Source organism: Coregonus clupeaformis, chromosome 31, assembly GCF_020615455.1.
Source record: "Coregonus clupeaformis isolate EN_2021a chromosome 31, ASM2061545v1, whole genome shotgun sequence".
Lineage (NCBI taxonomy): Eukaryota > Metazoa > Chordata > Actinopteri > Salmoniformes > Salmonidae > Coregonus > Coregonus clupeaformis.
The window spans coordinates 15,779,141-15,791,751 of NC_059222.1; the positions used below are offsets into that span (position 1 = coordinate 15,779,141).

The 12,611-nt window shown below is 42.6% G+C and overlaps 1 protein-coding gene and 1 pseudogene across 1 annotated transcript in view; both read right to left on the minus strand.

Annotated features, from left to right (window-relative positions):
- Positions 1–33: 33 nt before the first annotated feature.
- On the minus strand, positions 34–2,283 carry LOC121547639 (annotated as a pseudogene).
- Positions 2,284–5,832: 3,549 nt separating this feature from the next.
- desi2 (desumoylating isopeptidase 2) overlaps positions 5,833–12,611 on the minus strand; it is a 36,937-nt gene continuing 30,158 nt past the window's right edge. Inside the window, exons 3-5 of the mRNA XM_041858999.2 lie at positions 11,651–11,744; positions 9,821–9,962; positions 5,833–6,873 (exon numbers count right to left, since the gene is read on the minus strand). Coding sequence (XP_041714933.2) covers positions 6,604–6,873; positions 9,821–9,962; positions 11,651–11,744 — 506 coding nt within the window. The 3' untranslated portion in view covers positions 5,833–6,603. The remainder of the gene's footprint in view (positions 6,874–9,820; positions 9,963–11,650; positions 11,745–12,611) is intronic.

Sequence of the window (12,611 nt, forward strand, 5' to 3'; positions counted from 1 at the left end):
GAGAATGGGGATAAAATAATAGAAAGAGCAATCTCAAATATCCACAGTATCAATTTATTGAAGTAAGGAAAGTCCATATATTTCTGAAAAGCTGCAATACAAGCCCATCAAAGATAGGGCAATGCACAATAGGCCTGTGTACAATACAGTATGTTATGCATTGTATGTTAACTATAAAGGCATGTACTCTTCACATTCTAACTACAACAACAAAAACAAGGTATAATGTTAACAAAATACATATTTGGTTGCTTGATAGGAACTATACATAGTGAATCATACAGCTACAGTCCATTATCCTGGACCTGTCCTACCTGGAGCCTTCTACTCCAGTATCAGTCATGGTCATAGTGTTTGTGACCTGACTCTGCTCCTGGTCACCCATCAGCTTGTCGAAGCAGTGAAAGGCCAGAAGAGTGTCCTTAGCTCCCTTTCTCATGAACACATAGAGCAGAGGATCCACAAGGGGGGCTGAAACTCTCTAAGATTGTCCCAATTTCCACATTTTGTTGGGCTGTTACCCCTGATATCAGAGTTTGTATGATGAGGGGTAGGAACAGGACTGTGTAATTGCCCAGCACAAGGGCCAGGGTACCAATAATCCGTCTCTGTTCAACGGCTGGCACAGCGATGGAGACGGACAGAGCTTTCAATGTGCCCACTAGGAAGAACGCAAGCAGTGGGATGGGGATGAGGAGGATAGCTGCAAACAAAATAAGTGAAATCTCAAAAGTCGGTGAGAGGAAAAACAGGGAGATTTGGATAAAAGGAAACACCCAGATAATGGAGGACACTATGAGCGAGTACTTGATGTTACGGCAAAACGGTACCAGAGAGGAAATGCAATCACAAGGTATCTCTCGAGAGCAATGCATACCATGAAACCAATGCTTGCACTGATACCAAAGAATTCAATCAAAATCACTACAAATTCCCCGTTACTGAACAGTATGATTGGCCTCATGCAAATCTGAATGAGATCTGCAATAAGTAGGTTGATAACATAGACTGGAGCAATGTGATCAGCTCTGATCAGGAAGTACATGGCATAAATGGCCAGACAGATCAGAGGAAGACCAATGGAGAATGTTGTCCAACATACAATGGTTTCAATGAGGCTTTTATTTGATGTGATGCTGTCAGAAATATTGGAGAGGTTTGCTTCCATCCTTGATGGTGCTTGTTGTTGCAGGAACTAGTGAATGGCAGGGTTCTTCTGATTCCAAGTTCAAGGTACTTTATATTTTCCTGCTGTGTCTACACTAAGAAAAAAAAAGTGTGAAATATGTGGTTACAATTTTTACTCTATGACATCTAAGATTCCTGTAATGATTATTTGAAATAGATCTAGTGTTGAGCTGCATCATGTATTTTTCCTTAGAATATCTTAAGCATTTCCTTTAAAAAAAATAAGGAAGTAGGCTCAATATAGCTCTACTCACTGCGTATTCTTTGTAAAACTGAATATGTAATACAAAATGACCTGTCAAAGTACAATATCCCTTAGCAATATACAAAAAATAAAAAAAAAAATCGCTCCTTTTCATTCCGTAATCAATACATACAAGGCATTTTCAAAGTCATATTCTTACATCAATGTGTAATTGTTAGGATACCTTAAATATATTTTTTTATGAAATGTTCATGCAATTAACTAATCAGATTTTAAAACCAGATAAAAATACACCTTACGGAACAGCGGGGACTGTGAAGCAACACAAACATAGGCACAGACACATGCATACATGATAACATATGCTCTATACACACACGTACACATGGATTTTGTGTTGTAGATATGTGGTAGTGGAGTAGGGGCCTGAGGGCACACACTTAGTGTGCTGTGAAATCTGTTATGAATGTATTGTAATGTTTTTTTAAATGTATACCTGCCTTAATTTTGCTGGACCCCAGGAAGAGTAGTTGGTGCCTTGGCAGCAGCTAATGGGGATCCATAATAAATACAAATAGAGCCATAATCACATTTATGAATATCACATACTAATAGAAAACAATTAAAGTAATCACTGCGCAATTCAGTGTTTAACATGTGTAGCACAAGCAAAGTTCAAATAGCCCTTTAGCAATCATGTGAAATCTACAGTACGGTCTTACCTGGAGGTTAATTTATATGAATTTCTGTTTGTCTTGTAGCTCTTATCAGAAGAGGCAATAAGCCTTTTACAATAAATCAACCAATTATCAGGAAGTGTAAATGCAAGTTAGAAACATGCAAAAAATTGTCCAGTAACTGTTTTTTTTTTATGCCACAGATACTCACTGTGCGCACCCAGTGGCTGGGCCTTAAATACAGTTAGACAGGAAGTCCTTCACCATTCAAGGATGTCAAAAGTCATTGCACAATTTTTGTGACTATATATTTGTCAGTCTTAGATAGATGATTGGCCAGGGAGATAACCATGACATTACTAACAGTGGTTAAAAGACCCTGATCCTAATCCGTTCCACACAAAGTTTCCACTTCACTGCTTTGTATTTCATAATGACAACAGGAATATTAAATCTTACGTATAACATAATACACTTCATGCATACATCTTATAATACGCATACACCATTTTGGGTGAAGAAGCTGTTAGTTTTATATTCACAGACTTGATGTGTTGTATGTAGTACAGGCAGCTACTTGAGAATAAAAACCAAACTCTTACTAGCAATACTGCACCACACTTTTATAGGTCAGATACAATGTCTCTGTCCATCAGACTTAAGACAAATATGTTGAGACATAATGCTGAAGTCAGAACAGTCCGCCACCACACACAAATGCAACTTAAACAAATTATTGAGCAAATACTTCAGAAAAATGACTTCCTTGTCACTAATGTTGAAATTGTGGGCTCACATAGTTGATTAACTAAAGAAAGATATTTGACAGGGAAGTTCATGAGTTCAACCACTCTTTTGAGTGTTGTTGGTTAGGATGACTGAGCTCCTTTAAGATTCATTGATGTGTTACAGGAATGTGTTAAAATGACATCAGTGTCTGTTAGGAGGAACTAGGCCCTGACATATAGACTAAGCAAAGTACAAAATGCAAATTGACACTTTACATTACCATCAGCATAGCTCAACTGGAATTTAGGGAAATGTGAGTCTGTATAGCTTCATTGAAACCGTTTATCTAGCAGTTCTAGGAAGATAAGTGACCATGCTATTCAGCACCAATAAAACATTTATATAAAAAAGCCAAAAGCAAATCAATCCAATTCATAGCATGGACCTGGTACCAGTCGCATCACCTACTGTGGGGATCATCCAGGTACAGGGGATCATCCAGGTACAGTATTTGACGTTCACCCATCAACTGCAAGGTAAAATACACTGAGGAGGAACACACAACGCTCTTTCCATGCTGTTCTCTCCAAACCTACTTCAGGTAAGGCCATGGATTATCTCTGTCTATTTTTGGCAGGGGGAGGCAATACCAAAGGATCTAAATGCTATGGGGATGAATGGAATTCAGGAAACATTTTAAATATAAAATATCCATGAACACGGGATGGAAGTATGTGAGTAGCCTTTAAGCAACAGGTCTTACTAAAGAAAGAACAGTTAAACTGCTCAAGGACAAGTAGAGTGACATAGAAGTGATATTGGGAGAATGCCTACGTACTGTTTGTAGCCTAGAATGTACTGTAGCCTGTCACTGACAGACTAAACAAATGTGATTATTTAAAATGTTGTACACATACTCCTAAATGAATTTAATACATTCTTCCATGTTGCTGTCATTCTAGTGTGTGAAAGACGAGAGGACGCGGTCACATGACTCATGACTATACTAGTAAATGCAACTAAACACAACGAAAAGACATAATAAACCACCTCAAATGACCAGACCCCATGGATAATTATATGAATATAGGATATGTTAACAACACAAACGCTGACACTACTTTTGACCGCGTTGCCGAGGTCATTGGCTGGATAACATTTGCCGTTGGGCTACCTGCCATTGGATTGGCCCTTTACACCATGAAGAACCTGGTCAAAGGTCCCAACCCTGTACCTGTCCATGTCATCAGCCTTCTTGTTTCAGACATTTTCAGTTTCATTGGAAGACCACAGGCTGCCACTGGGAGTATCCTATCGGCTGACACTGCTACCCTCATCTTTTATTTTGGCGTCATTTCCAACATCACTTTTATGGTTTGCATTGCAGAGGAGCGACACCTGCTGGTGGCGTACCCACAGTGCTACGGCTGCTGCAGTAAGATTAAACAGTCCTCCATCATCTCCCTGGCTATGTGGGGAGCGCCCATCGCTGTTCTGGCCCTCGCAGTGTTTAAATACTTGTTTTGGTTTGCAGTGGCCCTTCTCACTCCCTTCCCTTTATTGTTGTTTTTCTTCCTCGACTCGTGGAGAGCGTTGCTATGTTCCAGGTCAACTTCTACAGCGGAGATAAAAAGGACTGTGGGCGTACTGGCGGTCATCCTGACCAATTATACCGTGCTGTTTCTTCCCTTCATTCTGAACATTCTGCTCAAGTCGTTGAAGGAGGAAGTACGATACTTAGGGCTGATTGCCAATCTGTTGCTGTATCTGAGTCCTCTAATGGACCCGTTCCTCTATATCTTCATGACTAAGGGCCCCAGAGAGGTAGTGGAGGCTTTACTCTGCTGTAAAAATAATCTGAGCAGGCAGCCAGAGGAGACACAGACTGTGGTTACTCTGTCGGAGACCGTCACTGAGACCCGCCTTTAAAACACTAAAATTCAGAATTCTTCAATTCTGTCAATAATTGTCCCCTCCTGTTTCAATGGGGCTTAATAATCATTTTAAAAATGGTTGTTTGATTTTGATCGGTCAATTTCAATAGATTCATCCTCATCATTCAATAAACTGATGCTACAGAGCGCACTGTTCATGGAGATATTTTTCATTTAAACAGGGCAATGTGTTCACTACGCCACTAGGGGGTCATCACACCTCAGAGGTGTAACAGAAACAGGACTTCCAGAGGAAAAAGCCATCCTGACATATCTGAAGTGTGTCATTCAAGTCACCATGACAGAGTAGATCTAGGGGACTTGATCCTTTGGTGCCTTGGCTGGTGATGAGAGGTGGAAATATGTCAACACAGAGATCTGAGTGAAGACAGTTGACACTGACGGCAACCGAGCAAGGACCTTGGTGGTCTGAAAATCTGAGCTACCTCACTCTAAATGGAAAATTCTGGCTAAAAGGATTGCGTATCTAGGGTCAAAAAGGCACAGTGAGTAAATATTAATGATCACATTTAGTAGTTAGCTCTACTGCTTTTGAGTTAAGATGGACAGCTCACTTTTTCCAGAACTTCTCCATTTGACAGAAAGTTCCATGAAAATTCCCATTGAGGTAGCACATCCTGAGCAGGTTGGTCAGTTTCACAGAACATTTATCTTGAGAGAAAATACAGTAAGCTTGAATCTAGCTTTTTTTGGAGTCATGAATGGTGGGAAATCTACAGTGTCTCTTTGCTAACATTAATCAGTCTGGAGCCTTCATATACTGTGGGGAAATATCCTGTTTGGGCAACAACTGCTACTTCAACAGGAAAACCCATGTTAATACAAGTTGAGTGTTGTTCAATAGCCATAGGTATGTGCCAAGTACAATCCAAACAATGGAGGCCAATCAGATTTCTGTCACAGAGATGTTATTGCAGTCAAGGGCAACAGCAGCAACCCAGATGGAGGAGGGGGGAGTCTGCATACAAATAGGCTGACTCCCTCCTGGCTATTAGAAATGTAATTAAGCTATATTGACATCAGCACCATGTTCAGTAGGGAGAATACGTTTAGTTAATAACTCATTAAAACAACAATCTATGTCATATATTTTTCTTTAATAACTTTAAAACGAGATACAAATATTTTCAGTTACACAGAAGACTCTAAAAACGGTGTAAAACATCTGAAGTAAGTTAGTTATTATAGGTTAAGGAGTCCGCTGCTTTACAAAGAGAGAAACAGGTAAACTATAGAGAAACAGTGCAGAGCTCAACGAGCAGGTACAGTAAAAATCTCCAGGCACAGCTGCCACGGGGGTAGACATCAGCTGTGTGTGTCGTAAGAAAAGTGTGGAGGTGTTTGGCCCAGGTGGTAGCTTCTCGGTAATTGTAAAACACACACTCATAAACATACACACACAAACAGGTTGTAAACAAAAGAGGATTAAAAATGCATTTTAGAAAATGCTATATAGAGTGATGACTAAAGCGTTAGAAAAGCAAAAGAAGCTAAACATAGAAAATATTTTTTTAGAGTCCTGAGTATATAAAATAAAGGCCAAGAAAATGAAGAAATTACACAAAACATGATCTGAATGTTGTTTTTTACGTGTAAAACAACAGTACTCCGAGCCTGTAGCCATTACCCCAAGTCTGCCAGTCAAGTCAGTGTAGGCGGGGCTTCAATGCCGCTGGTGGATGGCAAGTCTCATCAGGAGCGCAGTAGGCAGGGGCGGTAGGTAGGGGGTGGGTTGGGTTTGGGGTTAGTGTCTATTGGCAGAGTGGTGTACAGTACAGTAAGCCTGTCCATGTGGAGGGGCCCTGCCAGAGCCTGTCACTGAAGGCAATGGTGAACCCTGGGACTAGTCCTATCGGCGGGGCTGATGTCGGGGAACCCTGGGCAGCCTGGAGGGGGAAGGAGAGGAGAGGGAGGGGGAAGGCATGGAGCTCATGGAGGCCAGAGAGGCGGAGGCGTCCTCTGCCTCCTCCAGTTCCCCCTGGAGCTCCTGGCTGACGCTGGACTGCAGGGCGGCCGGGGTCAGCCACTCTTTGGGCAGGCAGCTCTGCAGGAAGGGCACACAGGAGCTGAAGTAGGCCAGCCGGTTCACCCAGCGCGGGATCTCCCTGCCACACAGGATCTGATGGACAGACAGGAAGAGCGCAGAGTAGAACAGAGACATGCAGCACTGATACCTGATACTAGAGTGCTAGGCCTTACTGGAAATGGATCTGCTGATACTGTAGCAGTAAGGCATTTGGTCCTACTAAGCAGGATATAGCTAATGGTCATTGAGGTATTGGAATGTACTCCACTAGACTGTATTCAATTGGACCCTTATTCATCTGATGGACTGGGTGCTATTATAATGTGAAAATAGTGTGGATGTATCGTCTTGCTAAGTACGGACATCATTACAATGTAATGACTTCATTAATGGCCACTAGCCAGGACCATTCCTTTTGCTCAGCACAGTAACATGTTATCACCCCAGTGAATGGAAGAGTTTACTTCTGGTCAAGACTCTGACAAAGACACCGGTGTTGAATTGTTATCTGTCCCCTCTCGCTTCTCTAACACATATGACGTTCTTAGAATTTCTCACATCACGATAAAAATATATTTCCTGTGAAAATAGTGCAACCATAAAACCAATATTTTCAAACCTTGTGGTCCAAAGCGAACACCAAACCAACAAACTGACCCAGTAAATGCAGAGAAACACAAATTGCCCTTTCTTTCAAAGTGGTATTAGCTGTAGATTTGTATCTTTAGTCCTCTTGACGTGTAATGGAAGTATTCCACTTTGGAAAAACCAGGTATTGGATGGGAAAAGCCTCTGGCTGTGAAAAACAAGCTAAGTGTGATGATAACAGCAGCAGCACTGAGGCAGAGAGGAGGATAATCATTCTGGAGGCTGTGGCCTGATGGGATGGAGCTATAAAATAGCCTTAACGCCTCAAACAAGCCTGCAGTGATGTGCTTCAATTGTGTGTGGGTTAACATCCTTGTGAGCAGTGACATTAATGTTCACAACTGCACAATGTAATTGTGAGGTTGTTAGTCTTCGCCTACATTTCACATGAAAAGGCAAGACATTGCTCATGAGGCTTGATGTAGGCTACCAATGACAATATGTCTATATAGGCTACCCATGAGAAATAGGCTACCAATCGGTTGATTGATTCTCTGCGGTTGAGAAATCAGTTTCAGTAGGAATGCTGTGTTCTCCCATACAGTATCATCATTTTTTTTGCAAATTATCACCTAAAATAGACCACAGAGAAATGAAAGACAATGATAGGCTGCCGTCCTGGATGTAGGATTTCTGTACAGAAACCTAACAGGTCTGAAATAAATAACTATCACACCTAGAGCTGGGGATCTGTGGTGGTCTTTGCAGAGCTAATCCCATTCAAAGTTCTCTCTCACAGATTCCTTCACTGTGGAGCAATCACGCATAATCCCACGAGCAAATCAGGCTGTCAGAAAAATGAAACTGTCAAACAGATCCTTCCCACACAACAAGGAAGAGAGAGAAGCGCTGTATGCCTGAGGCAGACATCTCCATTCTATTCCTGAACAATTCTATCATCCAATAGGGAGAGGACTCTACAACAAGATTACATATCTAGGCTATGCATAGATACATCTTAAAATTATTTGCTTACATTAATATACTTTTTTTTGGGTGGGAATCGCAAATGACTAGAAACAACGCTCTGACTCAGTCTACACAATATAGTCATACATTGAGTCATACTAGACGTGTTTGGTTGTAGCAGTGTTAACAAGATGATACGAGCTAAATGAGTGTTTCAACACTTCAAGAGGAAGAGGTGCTGGTTTCACTGTAAATATGTTCTTATCCAGAGTGTCATCAGGCCCACTTCATTTGCCTTTCAAATGAAGAGAGGATTACCAGTGTTAGAGACATCTGAGTATTAGTCACCTCCCTCTTCACCGTCCCCAGGAAACACATTCACACGTACTTCACAGCTAAAGACAGTCCCTAATAGACAGGAACGGCCACAGAAGTGAATATCCACTGCACTAGTGCAGTGTTTCATTATAAAGATGGGAATCAACAAGACCAAGGGGTGTAAATGATGGGAGAAGACAGAATGCTCTGTAAGAATTGACAATTAGCCTAATTTCCTCTCTCTAGAACAATTTGGTTCAAATACACTGGGTTCTCTGAGGAAATCATTGAACTATGCAATGAATTCTATTCAAACAGTCACATTGTGTGAGCATACATGTGTGAGAGAGTGAGTTTGTCTGTAGGTGTTTGCTAGTATATGTGTGTGTGTTGTATTTGCATATGTAGGTGTTTGCTAGTATATGTGTGTGTGTTGTATTTGCATATGTAGGTGTATGAGTCAGGAGGAGTTTCTGTCAGTGGTGTATGACAGGGCCTGGCAGCTGGGGCAGTGGGCCTGGCAGCTGGGGCAGTGGGCCTGGCAGCTGGGGCAGTGGGCCTGGCAGCTGGGGCAGTGGGCCTGGCAGCTGGGGCAGTGGGCCTGGCAGCTGGGGCAGTGGGCCTGGCAGCTGGGGCAGTGGGCCTGGCAGCTGGGGCAGTGGGCCTGGCAGCTGGGGCAGTGTGTCTGGGCTTGCAGCAGAGCTCTCTAATTCCTGTCTGCCACACAAATGATGGGTGTAATCATACTCATTATTCACCCGCTCCACCAATCTGCTCTAACACTGTACTTATAAACTCAAATTGCTTGGCTTCTACTCAACACACTGAACTAACACAGGTTGAGATATTTGTCATCTGTCCCGTGGGGTGTGGGGGATTCTCCTTCTCTGCTCTTTGTGAGACTGTGCTAGGCTGGACCTGGCATCTGGCAGGTTCAACGTCAGGGCAAAGTGGCACTACATCCAGGCACCCTGACCTAGAATGCTCTAGCCCTGGTGACAAGAGGTGAGCTGGTGGGGAGGATGGAATTCTTGTCTTATGTGGACCACTGTGACGCACCCTGGACAACGCAGGGATATAGGCCTTTGTCTTTCCTTAAGGAGAGCTTGGGCATAAATAATATATGTGTGTGTGTGTGTGTGTGAATGTTCAGAGCGTCCCTTACCTCCGACAGGGCTGAGGAAAAGTGGTTACAGTTCTTGTGCATGAGGTGGTAGGCATTCCCCTTGTACTCCTTCCCCAGCTCCTCCACAATGCGCTCCACATCCTCCTCTGTGAAGTCTGTGCTGCCCAGAACAATGGCCTCTCTGATGCCAGGAACAGGATCAACACAGAGGAGAAGGTCAATTCTAAGCACCTTTTTTCACCATACAAGGCAATGTTTTACATTTTAAAATGAGAAATTATAATTCCTACTTATTGTGACTATTCAAGATTATTTGCAGAGCTCAAGGGCAGTTTTGCGGATGTAAAATGTTGCCTAAAGACTTCATAATCTACCTTTTATCATTTTAGATAAAAAATGCTATGCATGGAATCTACACAACAGACCGGCCCATCTGAGTAATGACTACACAGGCAGAGTTCACTTCAATTATAGATGAAGCTCTTCATCTTCACAGAAGTGACTCAGCCTAACCAAAATGCAGCATGTCTGAGCTGTGGGCGAGAAATGGACCACGGTGTTAGCAACTACAGTATCTTCGGAGCATTGCTGTACATAAACAGGAGCAGCCTTATCACTCAACAACCACCATCAGAAGATGAGAATCATCTTCATTCGCCAAGGACATTTACACACACTCTGAATGTTACTTAGTGATATGGTGCTGCTCGTGATAGACAACATTTAGAGACAGAATACAGACAGAGGAGTTTACACAGAGTTTACATACATTATATACAAATAAGTAGAGTGCACATAGAGCTATATAGATAAAGGTAAGTTAGGAAAATGGATGCTGGAGGCATTATGTGAGGGAGGACATGACAATAGTTAGGCAACCCCTGGAAATGATTATATAGAAGATCCTGCAAGTTGTTTTTATGTAGAACGCAAAACAATTGCGTCATCCAACCAACATTACTGTGATGTTTTATCGTCTCTCCCATATAGTATCCTCCCATAGCAGGTGTACACACACACAAAGAAATAAACAAACCATACACAGAAAGTTTATTTAGAACATGTTCTACTCATTGGCATCAGTAGCAGAGACACTCCAGTGCCATGGGGCTGCTCAACTAGAGCATCATTTATGCAAACAAGCTACAGAGCCACTCGCTCAAGCCTCACACACACAGTACACACACAATCAAAAGTAGCCAGACGCCAACTAGGGGCTTGCATGAATGCACGCACATCGGCAAGGACATGCTGTAGAAACACCCCAACTCCACACACACGTTCTTCTGTACTCTTATACAGGCAAGTGTGTAAATAACATTCTATGTAAGTCCAGCTGAGATTTCACTCTTCTTCTTCCTCCTCCATCACTATAATTGTAACAGTGTGCTTCATTGAACATAGCTGTAAAGGCTAGACACTTCAACAAGCCAGTAAATAATGACGACCATTTTAGGGAGCATCCTTGTCACAAAATTATTGCTAGATAAAGAAAATAAATTGGCTATGCAGGTTGTCTCTACAACAATTGAAGAAAAAAAACTGTCAGTAACCATTAGCTATTCATGTGATCCTCAGTGTCGCTTGAGGCAGAAATCCTATGTGACTTCTCGGTATTCTCGTGATCCTATGTTCTGCTTAACAGAAGAAAAAAAAAACTTGACCATTATGAATAGAAATGACCAGTTTTCAGAATCCATCACAAGCAGTGAAGAAAGAACACATAAGTAAACATATCTACCAAAACGTCAACAACAGTACTGGTTCCACTACAAACAGGTTTAAGGATGTTCTCATGTTTTAGCTCAACTAGGCAACTAACCATACCTTGTTTTTCAAGAAACCCTCGATTTAAGCCGTGATACTCACTTGAATTTGAATGTCTCCCCGAGTTCTGTGGCATCCCCTGGCGTTATCTCAAATATCCCTGAAAATGGATATGGGTGTCCTCCATAGGCAAACTCTGAAAGATCAGGACAATGATCAGATCACACAGAGGAAGTCAAAAACACTATACAAAGATTCATAGCACACAACAGTAGTACTAGTAGAGGTGGGTGGGAAGTTCACAGATGAGTGTGGGGCGGGTGGGGCTGTGTTGCTGTGTTTGAGATGAGTTGGGGCGGGTGGAGATGAGTGTGGGGCGGGTGGGGGGTGGTGTTGCTGTGTTTGAGATGAGTGTGGGGGGCGGGTGGAGGTGAGTGTGGGGCGGGTGGGGCTGTGTTGCTATGTTTGAGATGAGTGTGGAGCAGGTGGAGGTGAGTGTGGGTGGGTGGAGGTGAGTGTGGGGTGGTGTTGCCGTATTTGAGGTTAGTTGGGGTGAGTGGCGTTGAGTGTGGGGGCGGGTGGTGTTGCTGTGTTTGAGGTGAGTGTGGGGGGGTGTTCAAATGAAATCAAATTGTATTGTCTCATACACATATTTAGCAGATGTTATTGCGGGTGTAGCGAAATGCTTGTGTTCCTAGCTCCAGCAGTGCAGTAATATCTAACAATTCACAACAATACACACAGATCTAAAAGTAAAAGAACGGAATTGCTGTGTTTGAGGTGAGTGTGGGGGGTAGTATTGTAGTCTGTTGTGACGGGCTGAGGCAGTCTAAGGAAGGTAGTGGAAGGTCTTTATAGCTCCATCAGTCCTTATAGCTCCCAGCTCCATGATGGGTGTAGCTGATGGGGATCTCCAGAGCCCTGTTCCCGCCCCTCTGATCCACCCTGCTACTAACTCCTGTTCACTAATTGGGCTGCCTGCTGATCAGAATTTCAATAACTCATGCACTCTCTCCATGAATGACACAGAGACACACGGCACATCCATTGCACATAATTTATA